Source organism: Chinchilla lanigera, unplaced genomic scaffold, assembly GCF_000276665.1.
Source record: "Chinchilla lanigera isolate Chin_1 unplaced genomic scaffold, ChiLan1.0 scaffold00030, whole genome shotgun sequence".
In the NCBI taxonomy this organism is placed as follows: domain Eukaryota; kingdom Metazoa; phylum Chordata; class Mammalia; order Rodentia; family Chinchillidae; genus Chinchilla; species Chinchilla lanigera.
The window spans coordinates 18,116,152-18,139,720 of NW_004955431.1; the positions used below are offsets into that span (position 1 = coordinate 18,116,152).

The 23,569-nt window shown below is 44.7% G+C and overlaps 1 protein-coding gene across 11 annotated transcripts in view; it reads left to right on the plus strand.

The window, feature by feature from the left end:
* The window catches only part of Tcf7l2 (transcription factor 7-like 2 (T-cell specific, HMG-box)), a gene marked incomplete in the record, with an annotated part of 187,618 nt that overhangs the window by 95,843 nt on the left and 68,206 nt on the right, over positions 1-23,569 (plus strand). For 4 of the 11 annotated variants that reach the window (XM_013515863.1, XM_013515865.1, XM_013515864.1 and 1 more), the window contains 1 exon segment: positions 21,614-21,757. In XM_013515863.1, coding sequence (XP_013371317.1) covers positions 21,614-21,757 — 144 coding nt within the window. 11 annotated transcript variants of the gene reach the window in all.

Here is a 23,569-nt window from a genome sequence, read left to right on the forward strand (position 1 = left end):
TTCTACATCTGTCTATTTTGTTGTTAACAAGGGGAAAGGAATTTCTCTTACTTAACTTTTGCCGGAGAGGACAGAGGGCATGGAGAACAGTAGTTGGAATTTACACCATGGCTGAAGTAGCCTGGACATATAATTTAATAGAGATTTTATAACTGTGGAGGAAGTTAATTATACAAAGATGACTGATCCTGAGCCACTCAGTATTTATGGCCTCTTCCCAGGCCGAAGTCCAGAGCCACCATCCAAAGCTGCTCCTCATACCCCTGGGCTCTGTGCCTGACCCTCTGCCATCAGTTTGGCCCCATATCTTAAGGCTGGCTGCCTCCCCTCTACACTGGAAGCTTCTTAGCATCCAGTGTGTTCTTTACTTGTTCCCTAGGGGGTCACAAAATGCATCTCTGTTAGGAACGAGAAATCCTTGGCCTCTGTGGAGCCCATAAAATCACAGGTTAATATCGTCCCCATGTGCGGCTTTTATTTCCCCAGTCACATTTCTCCCATGTGAGGTTCTCTTATGGCCATGGTGGCATCTTTTTGTTGTTAGCACCGCGCTCCTTCCCTTGTTGGGGTGGGATGGCAAGTGAGGGTACAAGTGGCCTGGTTATGTGGTTTTTCCCGTGTATGTAAAATTCAGCCCAGTTAAGGGCCCATTAGGTGTTTGAATAAGCTGGGACTGTTTGAACTGAGACCTGAAGGTTAGATCTTTGTGATGTGTACGATCTCTCTGAGGTTCCTGGCCCCAGGGATACTCTGAGATGAGTAGGGTGTTCATTTTGAGTTCTTTACTACCAAAGATAAACAACAAATCGAGTGTAATGCTTTTGTTTTAAACATCAACAGCCATGAAAGGGGGTGCGGCAGAGAGTACATATAGAAACACACATGAGTAATTTATTGGGGACTGTGGGTAACTTTTCTCATAGTACATCAGGGAAAATACTGCACTGAATAAACTCTGGTTCTGTGAACTTGAATTGTCATCTCTCTCCCTTATCTGACCAGAGAGCCTGAAGAAGACAGCAGAGTGGTTTTGTTGTGAAAGTTACTGCTCCTGTCATCTCTCTGGGGGTGGCTTTTCCAAACCTGGCTTGGAGACAGGGCTCTAAGCTCCTGAGCTACCTGCTCCCACCAGTTGTCTTCATGGCTTGTGTCCTCTGGGTAAAAGCATTTGGGGATGTAAATTTGACCTTAGAGAGGAATATTTTCTGATGATAGATTACTGTTTGCATTTTCTAATAAAGACCCTTTTCACAGTCATTAGCTTTGGGGCCCCAAACCGAACTATTCTACTGTTTTTAAGTTGGGCCAAAAAACATGCTTCTTGCTTCCTCCTGTTTCTTAAACAATGAAGCAGTGACATTTGACAGTGCTGTGTTGGTGAATGGATTGCCCTTGGGTGTGTCCTTGCTCTGGCTGGAGGGAGGGAGGGGCCATGGGCTCATGGGCTCAAGGAAACTCCACACTGGATGGGATGCGATTTTGATTTTGTTATCCAAAGCTGTGGATTCTGCCACCTTCTTCTGTCTTTCTCTTGCCTGCTCCTTTCTCTTGAGACCCCTCCCTGGGTGATTCTGAGCCTCTTCCAGTGGTCTGGGGGGAGGGTGGAGAAAGGAAGACGAAGAGCAATGAAAGAGGTTTTATTTAGGAAAAGGGAAATGTGCCAAAAGATTTGGTAAATACTAAGCCATAGGGCCAACTCCGAGGGAAACGAGATAGTGGAGGAAGCCTGTGGGTGTGCATGTGGATGTGCCTCTTTAAGAGTGCGTGCATGTTTCATTGGGTGAGTGGAGTTCATGTCACCTAGGCAGGTGCAAGGGGGTTCCTGAAGTAGACAAGGCCCAGGAACTTGGGAGAAAAGGAGGGCGTTTATTGATACAGGAGGAAATAGTTGCGGGTCTGGCTGGGCGTGTCACTTTTTGCTTTGCAAGAGGAATTGTGTCCTTTGGAATACGTAGCAAACTTCCACTCAGCTGTCAGGATTTCTTACTTGCAATTTTTTATTCTCAGGCCTGCTGCAGGGACTCTTAACACCTATCAGGGACAGATCTCGCGGGAAGAGGGGAGGGGTCAGGCCAGGGCAGGCTCCGACTGGTGGTCACAGAGGTTATTTCCCAGCCAGTTCCACTCTTTGCAGGAGACTGGTGAACCTTTAAATGGGGGTAGCAAGCTCACATCTGCTTCTGTTTTTCCCTTTTCTGCAGGCCAGACTGAAAACTTAATAAATTGTATGAAACCCAAGTAAGCATGGATGTTAAAGAACGTTAAATAAATTACATAAGTATGCCTACCTGTAACACTTTTATAAGGTAAATGCACGTGGGTTATTTTGCCATAAATGTGCACAGAGACCAAGATTTATTCTAAAGCCCCCTTGTTTTAGCCCTGCCGTGGGTGAAGGTACTACTGTTTCTCGGTTCATTCCTTCTTTCCCTGGCAGGCAGCATAGGCGGGCTCGGAAAATGCGATAATGATGCCATAAGTACTCTTGTGCAAAAGTTGTTTTTTGTTCCAAAACATTGCCAGTTCACGGCATATAAAACTACCACGGATGCTTCAGCCGGTTTTCTTTTTCTCTAAATAAGGCAAGCATTAATGAAGCAGCTGAGGACCTGGGAAAGCATTTTGTCATTCCTTAAAATGAATTTTCTCCTCTCTAAGCAGGCCCACAGATTGTTCAGCTGGAGTGCCAGCATCTGGCCAGACTTGGGGAGTTGGAGGCCATGCCATGAAATTTGTTTATGGCTATTGTTACTTCTAATGACTATTGATATAAATAAAGCTCTGCCTTCCTATGTCCATATGTTTTGCCCATTGACGGGGGTAGGTTTGTGGGCTGGATCATCCCATTCTGCAGAGAGAAAAGTCAAGTCCAGGCAATTCCCCTGACCTCTCTCTGGAGCCAGGCAGAGATCCAGTTTCTAGCTGCTATGGCCACTCTGTTCCCAAAGCTGTTTGCCAGGCAGCAACGTCTTCAACAGTCAGAAGACCCGTTTTGAATGTTGAGAAAAGAGCATCCTGGTTAGAAATATAGCATCCAGAGTTTGGATCAATAGACTGCATGGCCCTTTTGGATAAGGTCAAGTATAGAGAGGAGAAGACATTCATAGGTCTGTCCTTGTACATGGAGACTTTGTCTCAAATACTCATGGCATGACGGTATCTTACAGGTGTTGTTTGAGGATAATAATACTCTATTTTTGTCTTAAGGTTTAGAAGAAGTATTTCTTCCTTCAGAGCCAGAAACTCACAATATTGTTTGATTGCTCCTATCGTGGCTTCTCCTGATATCTGGGGGATTTCATATTAATAGTTATAGCTCCTCCTCCCTATACCTGAGGGATTTCATATTAGTAGTTTCATAGGGAGCTTTGATTTTTTTCATCTGAAAAAGAATAGCATAGCCATGACTTTAGAAGGGAAAGGGCATGCAGTCTATTGATCAGACCTCCAGGTTTGGTGATGGACACATTTTGGCCTTCACCCTGACTGAGCTGCCATCTTGATGTGTCAGCTTGGGAAGTCACACTGGTCTCCTTATCTGCAAAGTAAGGACAATGAGAACTACCTCCTTTCTTTCCGGGTTGTGTTTAAGAAAAAGATGTGAGGGTCAGGTGGCCTGGTGGATATAAAATCAGTTTTCATATGTTGCTTTGCCCAGTGTTTAGGAAGGGGTTGCTATTTATACTTGGGGTGCTTTGCAAATGAAATGTTTTGTCTCAGTAGAAGGCTGTGGTTGTGATTATTTGTTTTGTGTCAGTAAATGAAGACAAGAAGCAGTCAGAGAAAGGCAGATTGAAGAAGCATAAAAATTAGTTGGCTACTGTATGTCTTCTCAATTCCAAGACATCGCAAATTATACGATACGCCTTTAATGTAGTAAGAAATTTTCAGGGAGAATAGAAACACAAGTGTGTTAAATTTATCTATTGATGTATCTAGATTTTAAAAATGCAAAAGTACAGAAACACAGCGAGCCCTAGAATGGAGATAATGGTTGTGTGAGTACATATACATATACATACATATACACTTTGAATAAAAGCTCTGCCATTTTAAGCACTCAATTTCAAAAGAATCATGTGAAAAGTTTCCAAACTCAGTTTTGCTAACCCATGAGGGTAGGATCAGAATGGACCAGCTTCTTCAGCTGTGTGTAAAGGGTAAACTAGAGTCAGTTAGTATGATCTGGTCAAACGTTAGCATGGAGAAGAACATTGCTGACCAACTTTGCAGGATTCTTTTAATAAAGTCTCTGTAATTTTGGTTTTCATGTTGTTTTTTGACCAGTGAAGAGAGTTGCTAGGACTGATGGTGATGAGGCCGATCACCTTGTAAGCTGGCTTCCCACATGCACACCATTGAAAGTAGGTCCACATTCCAAACTCTCCGTAGCTTGTGTCCTCATTGGGAGGAACCAGGTTGTGGCGGGAGTGGGAACAATGAATGCAGAGTCTTCATCAGAACATGATATTTGAGCATTTAATGTACTGCTGTTCTTGTGCATTGTGTGGGGAAGAATGGGCACCACACATTAACTTCACTATAAGTGTGATGCATTTGAACATCCCATTGATGAACAGCTCAAAGAACTTGCATTTCTGTTGTGAGCAGTTTTGAATAAATCAGCGTAATAGGCCATGGTTATTACCGTATTATGTGAATTGGACAGTGATACATACTTCGAAGAACTTGAACCAAACCCGCCAGCTAAGAGCCTGTAGGATGGACCTAGAAGGGCTGGAGTTCTGGGCATTGAGGTTGTCCTATAAAGAGATGGGCTACAGACAACTCACAGGTAGACCAATTTTCTGGTAATTTCTCAACCCAAAGTACATTTTCAAATGCTTGGAGTACAGCACAGAATTGACTAATTTCAGATTAATTGGATCTAGACTTCCAAATGTGGATCTATTTAGGTTGGAAATGATTTTATTATCCACAAACCTCTTTGTACCCCCACCCTCAATATTCCGCCATAATTTTTTTCTGTGGCCCTGACTTTCTTATGAAGCTTCTAAGAAGCAGTGTATTTTTCTATTAGAGTCAGTTAGAAGTGGTGCTAGATTTTGATATAAGTGTGTTTTGCTTTCACAGAAACTTTGTGTTGAAAGTTGAATTCCAGGGCAGAAAGGAATGAGTCCTGGGCCCAGACCCTGAAAGCTTCAGCTTAGCCTTGTCAGAGACTGTCATGTGACCTTGGACAAGTCTTGGCGTGTTTTCCCTCATGAGTAAGAATTTGTTGGAAAGGGGAAGGTTTATGAGTGACTTTTTTCCCCCCACTTAGAACTTAGAAAGTTAGAGGTTGTGTTTTCAGGGCTATAACTACAAATGGAAAACAGAATAAGTGGGCAGAGCCTTATAATCGTAGAACCAGAATTTTTTTCCTTATGTTTTCTTCTTTTAATCTCTGGGTATCCTGAAGTCCTTCTCAAAGTTTTATTTATTTATTTAAGTATAAAGTGCCTCATTAAACGTGCTAAGGAGATACATTACTGAAAGACTTTATTCTGTGCAGGAGAGATGTGCTTAGCGTAGCCCTCCTTTAGAGAGACTGCTGATGACGCTTATGCCCACCTCCCATTTTGGACAGAGTGCCCTTACTGGTTAAAACCTCACACCTCTTCCTATAAAAGATTTGTGGCCCCTCTGCTCTGCTTGTCTTCTCTTACTCGGCTTTCTGGAGACCCCTTCTAGGAGTCTCACTCAGGGACTTCATTAGCCAAGGATGCGCCCACCTGAAAGGTGGCTTCCCTGAAGCCCTGGGGAGTGACCCAGGATGCTGGGAAAGGGGGTGGGAGGGAGACCTAGGGGTTCAAGGGGGCTCAGTCAGCTTCCTGCAAGTCCCGCTGAGTTCATTAGAAGACTACACAAAAGTCAGGAAAAGAGACACTGCCATGGTGCCGGGGCCTCACGGTGACTGACACCAGAATTCACAGCAGCCAGAATCTAAACACCACACAGGGGCCTTGGACCCCTGGAGGTAGGGGATTATTCTGGACCCCAGGCTTTAGCCGTGGTTTTATTTGGTGTTACACTTGGTCTCGCTTGTTGTGTGTCTTTTTGTCTTTTCACACATTTCCCTGGCCATACAGCGCCCGCACCGCACCCCCGATTCTGTGTGCCCTTTACTTTGGCTGCTCATGCTCTACCTGGCTCCTTCTACTTTAAGGACTCTGCAAGACATCCTTTTACCTCATCTCCTGATTTTTTCCTATAGTTTCTAATTTTAAAAAATGGGGACTCATTATCTCAGAATGGATGGGGGATGATGTCAGTGCGGGGCCATGTCACTAGCCACTGTTAGATTGCCCTTGAGTAAGGTCCATGTAGCAGAGAAGGCCGTTGTATGGCTCCAAAAGGGAAGCTGGGGGCTGGCTTCCTCTCGGAGGGACCGGGAGAGATAGATCCCTTAGACTGGGACACTGGGTGTTCTAGGCACTCTGAAAGATGGATGTAGCTCAGGGGCAAGTGTGTATGACAGAAGACTGTTTGTTTCTGTTTGCCTAAGTCAAAGAAAGCTTCTGAGAGGAGATGAGCAGCCCCCAAGATCCAGATGTTATCTAGAAAGAGAATTAGAAACTATTTTGCAGAAGCAAACCCACGTTTACTGTGTATGCAGTTGAGGACTGCTGTGGACTGTGTGTGCGGTGGGTATTTTCTGTGTTCACTGAGGGCATGTTGGCTGTACTGTGAGCATGTCTTCTTCCCAGATTCTCATACCTGCTTGTTAACTGAGGTCTCCAAGGGCTGATAAGTCAAAGTATGAGACGTCATCACAGAATCACTGAATGCCCTGGGGTCCTTTTCTGGGACAGGATGTTAGTAGGAGCAGTGGGTTGGTATAGGATGATGGAGTAGACCAGCCAAGGCTCTGGAGCTAGATAGCAAGAGGGAGGATTTTGGCTTCATTTCTAATTACTTGTATGCCATAGAAAAGTTCCTGAATATGGAAGCCCTTCCTCCTTTTTAAAAAACCTGAGAAACTACTGTAATGAAACTGTGGTAACAGATGTCAGAAACCCAACTTGAGTGATTAAATAGAAGAGGCGAGTGCCTTGTGAGTGGCATAGGATGGATGGTTTCCTTCAGAATACCTGAAATGCTGTCTCTGCCAGAGGGCATCAGGCCTATGAGTGGCTGTGTGTGTCCTGTTTGCTTGTTTTGATCGTTTTCTCCTGTTACAGCTCTTAGCTGAGAAGGTCTGAAGGATGGATAGAGCCACAGGTTCTTATCCTCCGCCGATGTTGGCGGAGCCTAAGCTTTACCTGGCAAAAGTTCCAGGGCAGGAGTCCACTTGGCTGGCTTGGGTTGGGTGCCGTTTCCTAACTGTTCAGAGAGGCTGGGAGTGAGGGCTCATGGAAGAAGATGAGGCTCCTCCAGTTGGCTCCATGACAGTATGGTGCTAGGGTGATCAGTAAGGGAATTAGCTGGAGTCCAGGTAACTTACCTAATAGCTAAATCTGCACTAATTGGTGATATAAAGTTTGTAGCCTTTGGTATCTACTAGAACTCAGTACTTGTTTCCTCCCTTCCTTGTGCATTTTAATAGCTGGTCATGGACACCACCTTTCCCTTGAAGCTGCATAGTCCTGGACATCCCCCTTCCCCAGGCTGTTGGCTCTGGCCTCTCTACTGGCAAGGCCTCTGACAGGACAGCCCTGTAGGAACAGTGATGTGCTATATATTTATTTAGAGCACACCCTCGTAGATCTAGCTCCACAGACCTCCCAGACCTTGACCTTTTTGTTTTTGAAGAGGTTGGTCAGAGTCCTCAATATTGGAGATGAGAAAGAACGCTGTAAAAAGCAACAGGATTCAGGCAAAGACAATTGTCAGTCTGTCTGTCCTGTTCCCTAGTGTTGACGCTTTCTGAACTTCCCGCATGAACTGCCTTTGGAAGGGGCCTGTTCCGTGGAGTGTCTCTTGTAGGCCCAGCGCTACACTTGGCTCTTCATGGGGAACCTTTAAATGTCATGCTTGTGGCATTTTGGAGTAGACGCTGTTACCCCATGCGAGCACCCGGAGTTCAGGCACCCGAGTAGAGTTCAGGCTCCCGAGTCTCAAGCTTACCCAGTTACTTTCTAAGGACTTTCCTAATGATCTTCACTTCTGGTCCAAGAGATAGATAATAGAGGAAGATAATGGGAGATAGTAGGGCCAGGGGAAGGTGAAAGCTCGTTTGCTATGGCTAAAGTTGAAGGTACCTTAAAAAACATTTTTATTAAGATACAATTCATAAGCCATACTGTTGCCATTTAAAGGGTGCAGTTTACTCGTTGTACTCCACACAGGAATTGTGCAGTCATGACTGTGATCAATGTTAGAGCACTCCTATTGCCTCCCCACAAGCCCACGCGCCCATCGGCACACACACTCCCTTTCCCCCTACACCCTGAGTCCTAGGCAGCCATTCATTCAGCTTCTGTGTGTGTAGATGTGTTTTGGACATTTTATATTGATGCGATAGGAGGCTCTGTGACCTTTTGTGCCTGGTTTTGTTTTTTCCTTTAGCAAAGCAAGGCATTTTCTGTGGAAACTAACAAAGCTAGCCTCTTAGGCTTGGTTTTCAATGTTTGACTTCATTTTACTCTGCCTTACTACCCTATTTGCTACAAGAAGCCAGAAGAGGGAAACTCCCAAGCTGACTTTTTGAGTAGCCATGAGTCAGGTTAGAACGGGTGGTAGAAAGTCTGATGGGTGCTGGGACAGAGAAATTCCTCCTTTCTATGCCCGCTCACTCCAGTGTGAAAGGGTTAAACGGGTATTCACCCCCACAGGGGGTTCCTGTCCTGAGAGTGGACCAGGGCAGAGGTTTAAGTACCCGCAACAGTGGGGCATGCTGGCCTTCCCTGGGTGCTAAAGCCACTTAAGGGCAGTTTCCGGCAGCTTCCCCAGCGCTTGTCTGTATCCTCACCTCAGGGCTCCTCTGCCTGCTTTCTCCCCTAGTTCACGCTCTGGAGGCAGGAATCTCCTACCTCTCCTACCTTTTCCGCTCTGGTCAGCAGCTATGGGGGATGTTATCAGTGTTGGAACTGGGCACTGTACCAAATCCTGCTGGAGCCTGAACTCAGACTGTGCCGAGCTGAGATGGCAGGGCCGGTTGTGTGCAAACTGCCTGGACACCTTTGTTGTCCTGGCCAGGCAGGCAAGTTGAGGACCCTGGAGGTGGGGATGATACTATTGCCACCGGGCAGGTTATGCTAGTGCAGACCCATGGGGGACTTTCCCGCTTCCAGCATGAGTGGATTTTGATTCCTCTAGGTCAGGGCTGGCTTGGGCTGCGGATGCACACAGAAGTGGAGTTGTCTCTGCTCTCTGTCTTCAGCAGCACTCTCTGAGGAGAATAACTATCCTGACAACTAGCTGTGGAAAACCGTGGAGTGGGGATGCTTTTCAAATTATGTACTTGCTTTTAAACTACTTAAGTAAAAGGCACCAGCCCAGATCTTGGTCATGCTAGATGAACTGGCAGTGAGACTTGAGGAGTTTTTATTAGGGCGAGAGCAGCCTCTGTCTCTAGCTATCTCTCGCTTCCTGTCACACTTTTGGGAAAAAAGAGAGCAGTGTGATTCTCTGTGTATATCACAGAGATGATGGCACTGAGCCTGAGACCTTTTTGGTGTCTTGGAAAAATATGAAGACTATAAGTCTTACATTTCTTAGTAAATTCAGGTTCTAAATGCTAAGCGATGGTGAACCTGGTCCCTGAGCTAGAGTCCTGACGCTGTTTGTGTCCCTGGGGTGGAAGCTGCCCCCAGGATGCTGGTGACCAGCCGTGTTTGCACAGAGTAAATCTCGGGGGGTGAGTGTGTGTGAGAGGGAGGAGCACATCAGCTGGACTTCCTGCCGAGTCACTAAGGCAGGCTTCTGTCCTCAGCAAGTGTCTGTGCAGTGTTAACTTCTGACCCGGGGGGAGCTCAGGCCCCATTCCTGCATGGGTTGACTTGTTTTGGTGGCTGTCCACCTGGAAGCCTACATTGTGATAGTTGTGAGCGTTTGAATTTAAAAGGATTATTAAGCCACACCCCCCCAAGAAAGTTTATATAATTTTTATTTTGAAAATCTCTTTACTAGTATATGTTTGCAATACATAGTGATATACTGAGCTTGGGAGTTCGATGCACACACACCGTGTGCACGAGGCTTTCTTGGCGCTCCCCTTTGGAACTGCTCCTCTCCCATTTGTGTTCACTTCCCAACCTGTCGGCCTTGGAGTGAGTCACTTTGCCAGACTGCCAGGCCCTGCCGCCTGCCGCCTGCCGCCCTTCCTTGTGGCCTGGACGACTCCCGGCGGGAGTTGCTGGCGCAGTGTCCAGAAAACAAACCACACCCTGGGAATGAGGATGTGTATGGCGTTTCTGTGCTCTGGAAGGGAGGCCCTGGGGTCGCCTGGTGGGTCTGGGGTTTGTCCATGCCATGTGTGGGGGTGTTTTTGATCCCTATCACCATGAGTGTGCTGCCTCGAAGGTGGGCAAAGGAGCGCTTCCCTTTGGTGGCTGCAGGGGGAGGTGGCGCTGACTCACACACCAAAGGTCAGCGCGGCTGCCAGTGCCAGCCCCTCTCTTCCTTGTGTGCACACATCATCTTGGATCTTTTAGGTATTTGGTCTCACTTTATGCAGAACATTCTGGATTTATGAGTTAGACTTGGGCTCAGTTTATTATTTTGTACTTTGGATTCTTTCTTTAAGGAGATCGGAGATAAAACTATCATTGTTTGCCAACTTGCTACCACCCATCTCTCCTCCCTCCAAAAAGGGGGTGGTGGAGCTTTCCTGCAGGGACTGGGGCTGAGATGAGCAGATTCCTGATGGTATATGGTTTTGAAGAGAACTGTACCCCTGGCACCTCTCCCCCATGCTTGTCTTTAGTTGTAGTACTAATCTTGCTAGTACTAATCCTGTTGCTTCATACGTTGTAATTTTGCAATTAGGGATACTTAAGAGTTGTGGGGCTGTGTGGGACCTTGGCACGTAACAGAAGGCCACAACCTTGTCCCTGGGGGTTCATGGCATTTTTATACCATCACCTTCACTTGCTGGGTTTCCTAGTCTCCACTGAGGATTTGAATTTGGATATGATGGTTTTGGTCTTGCTGTTGGTTGCTGCCATGATCAGAGTACTTTTGGAAGCCAAAGCATGTGTCAGCCTGTGTCAAAAAAAAAAACAACAAAAACTCAGGCCAGTTACCATTAATTGAGTGGTTTTCAACTGGGTTGTTTCCCAGGAGACATCTGGACGTGTTTTTGGTTGTTACAGCTGGGCAGGGGTGTTATGTCATGTAGTGGGTAAGAGGCCAGGAGTGCTGCTGGAGCAGCCGCACCACAGAGGCTCACAGTAGCGCCAAAGCTGAGCAGCTCTGCTTTTAATGTGTTTATTGAGCAACTAAAGAGTAGACTAAGATTCAGGAAAGAGTATTTTTAAATGAACAGCAACCCAATTGGCCAATGTGCACTTTAACTTGCCTTTTTATTTTTCATGTTGTCAATGTATGTGCTTAAAAATCTTAGTGGTTTACTATTCTTCAAAGAAAGAGAAACAAAACAGCAGAAACGTACTGATACAAGAGCTATTGATTTCTCATGTAGGAATAAGTGTGAGTCACAGAAGTGTCTGTATTTTGTTTGTGATGGTCTGGCGGTAGGTTTAGATCCTGTTTGGTAGAAGAGATAATGTGAAGCCATTATATTTGCATTTTTCAAAACCCTATTTTCACTTTATCTAATTGTCTTTTTTGTAAGCGAGCAGACCTAAACCAAAATCACCTTCTCTCAGAGTAGTGTTTTGTTTTGTTTTGTTTTGTTTTGTTTTGTTTTTTAAGCTATACTTTCAGATTAGCTTCTAGGTTTCATGTTTTACTTTCTAAATCCTGTTCTTAAAAGGAACTGTCTATAGACAATACATCATAAATTTTGTAGCTCTTCCATGACATTTCTGGGGAAGTAAATGAAAGGTGTAAATTAAGAAAAGCAAGTGTTTGTGGTTCCCACTTTAACCTTCTGTTATGTTAAATGGCTTTGTTGAAGAGGGCTGTCACTGCTCTTGAAAACTTGGGAAAATCCACAGCAAGCCGTGCCATTGGATGCCTTTGGGAGCACAGGATGTTTGATGTGAAAATTATATGGACACATCTAATTGGGTGCATTTTCACCCCACCAGATATCAGCTAAAGGGGTGACACCCCCCTCTCCTGCTTTTTTAGGTAAATTGTTTAACCTGAATTCCATGCTATTCAAAATTGCATACCAGCAATCCAGCTGCCATTTTTCAGTGTCTTTTGTTTAGTAGCATTGTCCATATGATCCAACCATGTAAATTTCTAGACATCTGGAAAGAGCTGGCTATCAATCCCTCCCTAATTTGGAGGAATAGACCTATGACCACCACCTTTCCCGAATAATTTACGGTCTTTCTCATGTCCTATACAAACGCAGGCAATCGGTGAAAGAAAACAGAAGCTCTTTGGACCTCTGCTTCCTGTAAAATGGGCATAATTCTTGTCTTGCCTGGTTCCTAAAGTTGTGTATTTATATCTCCAATAAGATGTGGTCAGAGTTAAAATCCAAAGCAGTAACACAGAGATAAATAGTGGGCAATTATCCTAATTTAAACTCTACAATTAAACTGTCAGTTTATTCATGTACTGTGGAGTTTAACCATTTAAGGTGTACAATTCAATAGTTTTTAGTATGTTTACATAGATACACAACTACCACCTTCATGCTAGAATATTTTCTACCTCCTTAAATATCCTTTGTGTCTACTGGTGGTCATACCTGTTCTTCCACTCTCTCTCTTTTTTTTTTTAAATAACCATCAATCTACATTTTCTTTATGGATTTGCCAATTCTGGGTATTCAGGGTATATAGGTATCATAGAATTTGATCCTTTGTGATTGGTTTCTTTCAGTTGGCATAATATTTTTAAGGTTTGTCCACATTGTACCATGTATGCATTCCTCAATATACTGAATAATATTCACTTCTAGGGCTAGGCCACATTTTATTGATCCATTCATAATTGATGGTAGACTTCAGATTTTGAAGAGTATTAAGTTCATATTTCTTTTAATTTTTGAAACATAGTTCTTTTTTTTTTTTTGAGGCTGTTCTTATGTTATACCTAGAGGCAAAGATTTGCGAGTCTGTGAATGATCCCTGTATTTTAACAAATCACCCAGACTGCGCAGAAACAAAGATCGGAGCAAGATGACTTTAGAATTCATGATCTCTGGAGCATTAAAGACTTTTGATCAGTAACAAACTATTTTTAGGTACTGTTCCTGTAGGTTGGCGAAGGATTAAGACATTATCTCCCGTGACTCAAGCATGCCTCCGATAGGCACTATCTCCTTTGTCTTCTTATTCTCCTCTGGTGGTAATCAGTCAGATGGTAACCAGCAGATTGTGGCCAGGTGAAGTTATTCCAGCCTGGGAAGTCTTGTTTTCTGTTTGGCCTTCTTTTTAGTTCTTATTGGGGGTGTTCTTTTTACCTGTTGTACGTATTAAGAAGCCCACATCTGTTTACGTTCAGGTTTGCCTCTTGATGGATGTGGCCGGAAGTAGGATTCCTCAGATCAGGGGAGACCCAGTCCTGCCAGTTCTGTGTAATCAGCTCTGAACAGTACCCTCCAGGGCTATTTTTTGCCATTAATGTCCCTTAAGTGCTCAGCAGAGCAACTTTTGAAGGAAAACCTGAAGTTTTAATTCAATGGCTGTACTTGTGGACATATAAAGATGATTTTCACTGTATGAATCAGGGAACCCTCAACAATCTTTAAAAGAAGGCTAAAAATTGGTTGCTCTCTCTGAACAATCTAAATAGGAGACAATAGGACCTGGTTTCCTCCTGGGGTCTACATTTTGGCAGTGAGGCTGTTTATTTACTGACGGAAAGAAATGGGAGCAACATGCGATTGAATCCTCCAATTCATATTGTCTGCTGTGTGATGTCTTCCCTAAGTACCATTGCACTCCCCACCTCCCATCCATCCACGCACACACTCTTTAACCTAATTTTTGCTGATAAAGATCCAAGTGTTCAGGTTCGAAGGAGATGCTACAAGCCTTGAGGATCATACAAAATAGTTTATTCCAGCTCACATACACCTTATGCTGTGACTGTAAACTCCAAACTCCTTTTTTCAGATTGGGAGACACCAAATGTCATAGTACTGAGAAAATGACTTACAAAGCAGCTGACTCAGGTTGGGTCTGCCCCGAGGGAAGGAACCCTGTCTTCTACCGCAGCACCAGGGGCCAGGCGGAGGCCCCTGTGGGTGTTCGTGGTGTGTGCCCACTGACAGCAGTGGCGATGGTCCACGTGGCCAGATTGGCAACAGCGTGTTCCTTCTAGGGGTGATAAATTGGGGCCGGGTGTCATTTTGGAGCCAGGTGTGTTAGTGAACGGAGTTGGCAAACCTTTCCTCCAATATTCTTGTATCTTGCCTCGTTCTGAATGAGGCCGTGTCAACATCAGTCCTATCTATGGGAACCCATTGTTTTTGAGTCTCTTTTATATCCTAACAGTGTGAGGCACTCATTCATAATGTCTGGGAAAAACTAAAAAAAAATTTCAATTTAGTATGTTTTTATGCAGTTAATTTAATGTCTGTAGTGCGTCTCAGCCAAAACGGCTTGTTTTCATAAATACCTGAAGAGGTTTAAATAACATTTTCTCATAAATTAGCCCTTATTTGCACAATTATTCAGTTATTATACCACGCAGACCCTCTGGAGTTTGATGTTGTCAGGAAGCATATTAGCAGAAAAATAGTATGTTATTATCTAATGCTAATAATTGGTTAGTAGAAAAGAGGACACATAATTGGGGTTCCTGTGGCTAATAAGATGTGAATTATGAAAACATTTTCAGGAGAAATTCCAGGATTGTTCTGGAAACCTGTTATTTGTATCTTAAAACATTTGATTGCCGTTGGTAGGGGGAGGAAGGTGCTGCTACTTACCAATACTGCTTTCTTTCACCAAGCATCTGAATTCCTGAGTGGTAATGAGATTCCCAACACACCCAGCCCGTGTTGTCTTTACCACCTCTTGGTTCAATTTTAGGCAGCTTGCTGTCTCTTTTGTAGGAAATGTGTTGGTTTTTAAAGAGGGGATTGCATGATAGACTTCACAAGTCCTAATCAGACCCCCTGGCCTCTTTGGCCCCATGATTCTGCCTAGCTCTGTTCAGAGTGTGAAATGGGCCAGCATTTCTTCCCAAAGCTTGCCCCAAGAAGGAACTTCCCTCTAGCAAGAATCTTATTAAAAGCACAGCATAGCATTGACTTTATTAGATAGATTCACAAAGCTTTCTACAGCCTGTGGTTCTTGAATGCACGCTTCTGCCTCTACTTCTTTCATACATAGCCTGTCCTTGGTAATTAAGGTAGATGGGCTTACAGTTAGGCTTCAACATGGGAATCAGCTCCTGTTCTCTCCAAGTAATTGACGAGCATGGTTTTTCATGAGCTTGCTGGCACTCTGCTTGTTTGGAGAGATGACACTGTTAAGGACAGGGACTCTAAGTGTCATGGAAATAATGCTATGACGGTTGTAGGGAGAAGCTTCATTTTCTGTCTGCTTGAGGTCACACTGAACTTTCTCGGAGTCACAGGAAACCAGTGTAGGGCCATGCAATGTGTCAACTATAGTTTAGGGGCATCCCTGGAATTAGACTCCTTCTATAAAGGACTTCATGTAGTGTCCAGCCAGGTCTATTAGAACTTCGCTCATTACTTTTTGCTTGCTTTGGCTAACATCCCTAGTCTGATAAAAATGTTCACCACTTTAATTTTTTTACCTTTTACCCCAGTAAGGCCTTGGCCTTTGTGTTTAGACCAAATATACTGCTGATATGAGTGTGAGAAGTAAAAGCATCTCCTTCACTCAAAATTATTCCACTAACTCTCCTGCTCCTCCTTTTTCCTTTATTCTCTTACATTTTTTTTTTATCTACCTTTCCTTCATTGTTTATGATAATATGATGAACAATGTATATCTTGTTTCCAACTTCTCAGGATTTGATGGTAGAAATTTTTTCCAAAGGGAGGGGAGAGAAAGCTGTCAAAGCTTGTTTTCACCGATCAGCACCATTTGAAAAGATGCTGCCGATTCCCACTCATGCCTTTTTCGTAAAGTATTGTTTCCTTGGCTGTGTAGAGCATTTATCTAGTAAAGTCGGTCTTCGCTGTGTGTGTCCCCTTTTCTCCCTGATGTAACTTACTGAGGAAAGATGTCCTCTAGTTGCCTAAGGGGCACATCCAGGCGAAAGGAGGCACGTGTTTCTGGGCTTGGAAAGTCCAGCAGCCTGATGGCGCCTGTGTGTGTATGTGGGAGTGGCGGAGGTGGGCAGGACCCTTAAAGGCATCCAGCTGCCAGTCCCTTGTGAGGAGGCACACGAAGCCCCTGGGGGTCAGGGCTCACAGCTGGTTAGTGGGGAGTGGTGGTGGCAGTGGCGCAGTGACCCCATGTCTGCATCTCTACACAGTTGAGGAAGGACGCAGAGCAACTCATAAAGGGACATATAAAAGTAGATGAAGTATTAGTATATTTGTGCTTGGTTCCACCTTTTATCATGTCTGAGTCGAGGTCCTTGAGCATTAGGGTAGACTTCGTTTTTACTTCCCTCGCATCCAGGGAGGCCCACACTGACTCTCTGCAGGGCTCCTGAGTGACAAGGACGCGGAGATGGGGAGGAGTGGCAGTGGCCATTCCTGCCTCTGCATTGCCCTCTGTCTTTGCTTTCCTCAGACCTGGTTATACAGGTTCTCATTTTTAAAAATTATGTTGAGGGAAAAAAAAGGGGCTTGCGTTTGCCATGCGGGTGATAGTATTCTGGTTTGGAGAAGAACTGGGTTTATTTTCAAAGGTGAAAAGGATAGCTTGTCTGGAGCCCTGAGTGCAGTTTCTTGGCCCCGCCTATAGTTGTTAGGTAACACATTTCAAGTATAATTAGTTCCCATCAGTCACCTCACCGGCAAGGGTAAGGATTACTTACCTATGGTGCTTGAAGCCAGAGCAGCGTGACCTGTGGAGACTTTCTCCGAGATGTTATTTGTGGGGGGAGTTTGTTTGTTTGTTTGAATGGTTGCTATTGCATGTGTTTCAGTGTCCCTGCTTGTACACACACACACACACACACACACACACACACACACAGAGTAAATGAAAAATATGAGGATTTTACCCTTTCACCAAATTTAGAAAATTGTCAATTTACTAATTTGCTTTTTTTAGTGTAATGGCCCTTATCATTGTCTGTCTTTCATTTAGATTCCTTCTTCTTCCAAAGACATGACATTTTTCAAAGGAAATTTTTTCCATGGTCTGCCTGCAACCCTGAAGTCTCTTGTTTTTCAAAATCTGGGTTTTAGGGGTCAAAAATCTTGAAGAAAGGTTTAGATTAGATGATTCCTAAGGACCAATGCATTTTAAAATTCATATCTCAATCAGAGACACATGAATAATCTTTTTCCTCTTACTGTGGAGGATAAAATGCACACAGCATATAACCCAGATGCAGAACCAAAAGGATGGGTGTGCAGATGATATAGAAGAGGCTTAGATAGGAAATGGGCCCATGTGATTGTGGAGGCCGAAAAGTACTCAGCTCAAGGAGGCTCAAAAGTAGTCTGAGCTGTAGTGAACAGGCAGGAGACCTAGGAGAGGCCATGGTGCTGTTAACATTTGAATGGATAGACTAAGTAAAGCTTAACCCTCATTAAGGGCTTGGGGATAGTGGTGTAGCTTGAGACCCGGGAAGAGGTGCTGTTGTAGTCGATTCCAAGGGCAAGAAGAATGGATGTCCCAGCTCAAAAGTGGGAGTTTAGATCTGCTTCTTGTCTATTCAAACCTTGAACTCACTGGATAGGCCACACTCACACTATAGGAGACCATCTGCTTTACTTAGTCTATCCATTCAAATGTTAAACTCATCCAGGACACCCTCACAATGTTTGACCAAATAACTGGGCACCCCACAGCCCAGTCAATTACATAACGCATTAAATCGATCACTACACTGAGACAAAATATAAAGCTTCCGCCCTTTTCTTCCTGCCTACTATTCTGGTTTAGATTCTCCTAGTAGTCAACAGTTGTTTGCCAGTTTCACTCTGGATGATACTATTTCGTACAAAGTTTTGTTTTGTTTTGAATCTCTGGATGCAGTAGTGTTTTTAGAACATTTTTATTTCTTACATGCTTCCCAGCTCTTTTTTCTATACTTTTCCATTATTTATTTTTTTTCTGGCAGTGCATTTCATACTTTCCAGCTCACTGGGCTCCATTCTATTGCATTACCTTCAAGTGCTGCCCAGCTACTTGTTGCAGGGCAGTAAGCTTATGAGGAAGCTGGGTAGTGGAATACACAAATATTGCTCCGGCTTTATGGTGGAAGGCCTTGACTCTTGATCTGTGTGCCTGTGGGCAGGTTGGGTTAACACTGTCACAGGATTGAGCTGTCCAGGAGGCTCCAACCCTCCAGCCCCTCCTGCTCGCCTTCTCTCTGACATGATACAACCTTGTTATTTCACCTTCCTCAGAGAAAATACAATTCTTGAAATCATGTGTCACATCGATGAAGCTTGTCTGCAGTAAGCCAGGGGGCAGATTTTAACACTGCCAAAGATTTGTGGTCTCTGTTTTCTGCATCTACGAGGTCAGTGTCCCCAGTGGTTATGATGGAGACCCTGAAAGAGACAAGAAGCAGGGCCCATCGGGCAGCTGGTGCATGGTCACTGAAGGTCCTTATTTATTTCTAGAGACTGGCCATAAGCTACATTCGTATTTTAAGAAATAGTCCCCTGCTCCTGTCAGGAACAGAGAACTTGCAAGGCTTTAATTTACCTTCTCCTGGAACACTTCCGGTCTTTTTTCCACATTCCACTTGATCTGTGAATAAAAGATTATTGAGACAGCCTGACAGAAGTGATTAGACTGCTCCAGTCTTTAAATTCTGTTCACACTGGCCTGAGAAAAATGAGTATATTGATCCATAGACTGAAAGGTCCAGGAGTAGGAGACATCAGGTCTGGCTGGATCCAGGGGCCTCTGTACCAGGACTGCTTCTCACCAACTGTTGGCTCTGCTGTCCACCGGGTTGGCTTCATTATGTAGAGATGTTTTCAAATCCAGAATGGTCTCCATGTGTCTGTTTCCTTGATTCTGAACCAGTGTAGTGTGTTGAATGGGCTTGGCTTGAGTATCCTTGCCCACCCTGGAGCTGGAAGAGAAGTCCTGTCCACCTAAGCTGTGTGTCTTGAGTGAGGGAAGCGACTCCTAAGTAATTCAGGTTGTTGTTACCGGAAGAGTCATAAGTGGGTGCTGAGCAAAAACTCAGCAGATGTCAGACTCAGCTGTAGTTCTCATGGCCCAAAATGATTTTATGTTGTACGTGTATTTGAATTTTTATAGGATAGCTTATATACTCTAATATTTAAAGTGGTTTATATGACTTTATTTATTCTGCCAAAGGATTAAAAATGACTGAGAACATTGAAATTAGAAGAAAAGCAGGGCAGGCCCTTGAGATAAGGTGGGGATAAGACAAATTCTACAGGATCAGAGCCGGTAGGATGGGTGGATGTGACCCATAGATTTGGCTGTGTGGGTTCTGGGTCCCTAGGCGTGGAAGAGTCTATCTCGACCTATACGGAGGGTGGTGTGCACGCACCTGCCCCTGTAAGAGTGCAGGCCTTGATGGAATGGCTGTGGATGATTATCAAGATGAAACAGATGCTGGAGGTGGTACATATGTGCAGTCTCAGAACTCCGGGAGCCAGAGGCAGAGGCAGGAAGATTGCAAATTCGAGCCCAGCCTGGGCAGTTTAGCATTCAAGCAAGACCCTGACTCAAAAGTAATAATTTTATTAAAAAAAGGGTCGGGGATATTGCTCAGTGTGGAGGCCCAGGGTTCTGTCCCCAGTCCTAGGTGATCTATGGCAAACCTCAGCTGTGTTCCATTTCCAGACACCTCTTTGTGGCACTTGCCCTTGGGAACCTTTCTTCTGTGCTCATAGCGTTGTGTTAGGAAACAAAGCTAAAGGACACGAATGAAATCACTGTGTCGCTGGGTTTCTGCCAGGAATCATTGGCGGGTTAGCTGTGCCGCCTTCAAGAGTGGCACTCAGCGAGTCACTGCTGCAGCAGGGCAGAGAAAACCCACCTGAGCTATTATGTAAATAGAAAATGTTTTTTAAAAAAAACTTAAAATTTTTAAATTTCCTATTTTTGTTTTTGGTGGTACTGGGTATTGAATCCAGGGAGTGCGGAGCTATACTGCCAGACCTTTTAAACTTCATTTTGAGACACTGTGTTGCTTAGTCTCTGGGCTGTCCTCGAACTTGGCAGTCCTGCTTCAGCCTCCGCAGTAGCTAAGATTACAGGTGTGTGCCAGCTGGCTGGGTTTTGTTTGTTTTTTCCTTTTTGGTGGCACTGAGTATTGAACCCAGGATCTGGCTCCTTTTTATTTGTTTATTTTTTAATTTTGAGATAGGGTTTCAATAAAATGCTTGAGCTGACCTTGAATTTGCAGTTCTCTTGCCTCAGCCTCCCCCAGTGCCGGGCTACACACCATCACCACACGCTGCTCTGATTCCAACTCCTTTATATGTAAAAATTTAAGAGGCTCCAATAGAGAAGAGAAGATTTATCTTTTATGGTGAACCATAAAGGGCAAGGACGTTTTCTTTCCTCCTCCTTTTTTTTTTTTTTTAAGGAACATCAGGATGCTATTTCTTGGTTGTAAAATAACACCTCTTGGACCCCAGCTCATTCTTTATGCCCCTAAATTCACCCCTCAAGTACTTACCCTGTATGTAGCACCATGGTGAGCATCTGGGCAGGCAGTCTACACAGCAGCCATTTCTGTGAGTTGACTCCAACATGGTTTCTGTTCTCCTCTGTTAGTGCTAGCTATGTGACCTTGGGCATGCTGCTTAACGTCTCTGAGTCAGTTTCCTCCTCTGTGAAATGGGCATAGCAGTCCTAAGAATTACATTCCCATCTAGGGCCCAGGTTAGAGGAGGCAGTGAGTGCCGTCTCCCAGCTCTGGGGATAGGGCTCCAATTGCCTTGAAATTCCCCTGAGCACATACTCTCTGAGCACCCACAGCGTGTGCTGCCCAGCCTTGTGAGGGGTTCAGACATCGTGGTGTAGCTGCTCAGAGAAAAAGAGAGTTAGGTGTGACATCCACCAAGAGCTCAAGTATTGAGTGGACCCATATGCGGCTAACAGTCTTTCAGGGTGGATGTCGCAGTTTCACATGGTTCAGGCTAATAGAAGAATCAGTAAGGTAAGTTGAGAGAAAGGGTGTAGCTAGGTGGCTCTCTGGAGGCTCAGATGGAGGAGCAGCCACATCTGTCAGGAGAGTGACAGGAGGGCTGGGGCCCCAGCAGGAAGGCCGCACGGAGGAGGTTTTGTTTGAGGTGCCCTGCCGACCCTACACAGCAGGGAGGTGGAAGAGTTCTGGGTTCATGTTGGGAACGGTGATCTTATGTGGAGCTTGTAGAGAAATGTGGGCTAGGGCAGGAAGTCAGGCTGGGGACTGTATGCCTTGGTGACCGCGGTCCTCTCCCGAGCCTCACTCTGTTCCCCTTTCTTCCTGGCAGCAGAGCCCCCTCCCTTGCTGCACTCAGGGACATGACTGTCAGCACTTCTACCCCCCCTCAGACTTCACTGTCAGCACTCAAGTCTTCAGGGACATGAAAAGGAGCCACTCCTTACAAAAGGTTGGGGAGCCCTGGTGTATGGAGGTAGGTCTGGAGCATAATGACGGTATGAGATGAGCTAGCTCTGAAATGGAACCGCCCATCCAAAGGGTGCCCCGCGCCAGGGCAGGGCCCATCCGCCTGCCACCATCCTTGAGTTCTCACTGGGTCACTGTCATCTCTGGTGCCATGATGTCTGGCTGCACTGACCGCCAATCGGGATATCATAGCTATAAAAATGCCAGTTTACAAGAAGAGGGTGGAGGTGGTGCTACTGTGCATTCAAGGTGCCCGGCTCTCCATAAAGGCCACACGATCCAGTGTCACGTGAGGGCTTCCGTGAGAATGATGAGGACCATGTTATGCCATTAAACTTGACCCCCAGGAAGTAATTTTCCTGGGACTCTTTATAGCTCCCGGTAGAAGGGAAGTTACGCCCAAACTTTGCCTTTATTATTAGTAATTTGGAACTCAAGAGATTTTTCTTTTAAAACTCAGGATGCTGAGAAATGCTCACTCCTCCTCTACAAGGATTCCTACCGGAGGCAGCCGTGAATGGCTTTTCTTCACAGACGTTGCTCTCCAAGGACAGGAAGCATTGTTAATTTCCTTTAAATAATTCAATACAGCATCAGTACCCCACACTGCTCCGTGCTGGCGAGTGACAGTTCTCTTCAAATTAGTAGTCCCAAGGAATAAAGAACATCTAGAACATGCTTTTATCTCCAAGAAAGCAAAAGTCAGTGCAGATAAAAAAGGAACCCTTAGATTTAAACAGCAAATGACTTAGTACTAATGTTAGTTTTTTTAAAGAAAAGTGAATATTCATGAGCCAATTAGTAAAGTGTCTGTCTTTTTAAAACATTTATTGTATCCCTATTAGGTGCTGGGTGCTGTGCTATGTGCTAAGGTTACTGGGGCTGAAAATGTGGTTTCTCCAGTAGGCAGAGACCTAGAGTGCTAAAGAGCATGCGTGTCTACGCCTTGCCTTTGGAGTAAGTCATCGTTAAGCATGTTGTAGTTTAAGGAGTAGTTAAAAGCCATTTAAGAGAACTTAGGAACATCTGGAAAAGTACATAAAAGAAAATTAAGCCACGTACTCTTAATATCTATGGGTAAGCTCTTAATATTTGGATGCCTGTCTTTCTAGTCCTTCATATGTATTAATCTTTAAAAGTGTTGAAATTGGAATTATGCCTGACACCGGTTTGTGTTTTTTTTTTTCACTGGATAGAGCACCAAGGTTGCTTTTCTGTATTTTAATGCATGTTCCTTCCAGCTAGTACCCCATGTATTTATGTTCTGTGGAACCCCTGCAGTCTAACCACTCCACAGACCCAATGGGAATGAAATGCAACACAGTCCTAGGGTCTTCTGAACTTCTCCCTCTGTCTTGTTTCTGACTGAGCCTGTGCTTGGCCACGCTTGCCCCTGATGACCCGGAGTAGGTGTGTGTGTGCATATGTAACTGGCGTGGACCTCACAGAGCAGAGAGGCCCTTCAGCAATACCCATGCGTGCTGGGAGATTTTTCTCCCCAGCCTCTCACCAGTCAGCTGTTACGAAGCATGGCTGTTCATGCCAGCTGTTAAGGATATAAGGCTGTTCACCCACCAGGACCTGGCAAATGCTAACTCATTAATCTCTGGTCAGAGTTAGGAGGGAGATAAAGGAGAACTGGGTACCCATTTTGATAATCAGGAAACTGAAACAGAAAGATTTGAGTTTCTTCCTTATAACTCAAGATCGGCAGGAACTGATTAGTCCCCTGGCGCCAATGACGCCGAGCATTTCTCAGCCTTGTCTTTGGGACAGAGAAACATCTCCCAAGGAAGCCCCAAAATGCTGCCTTTTTACA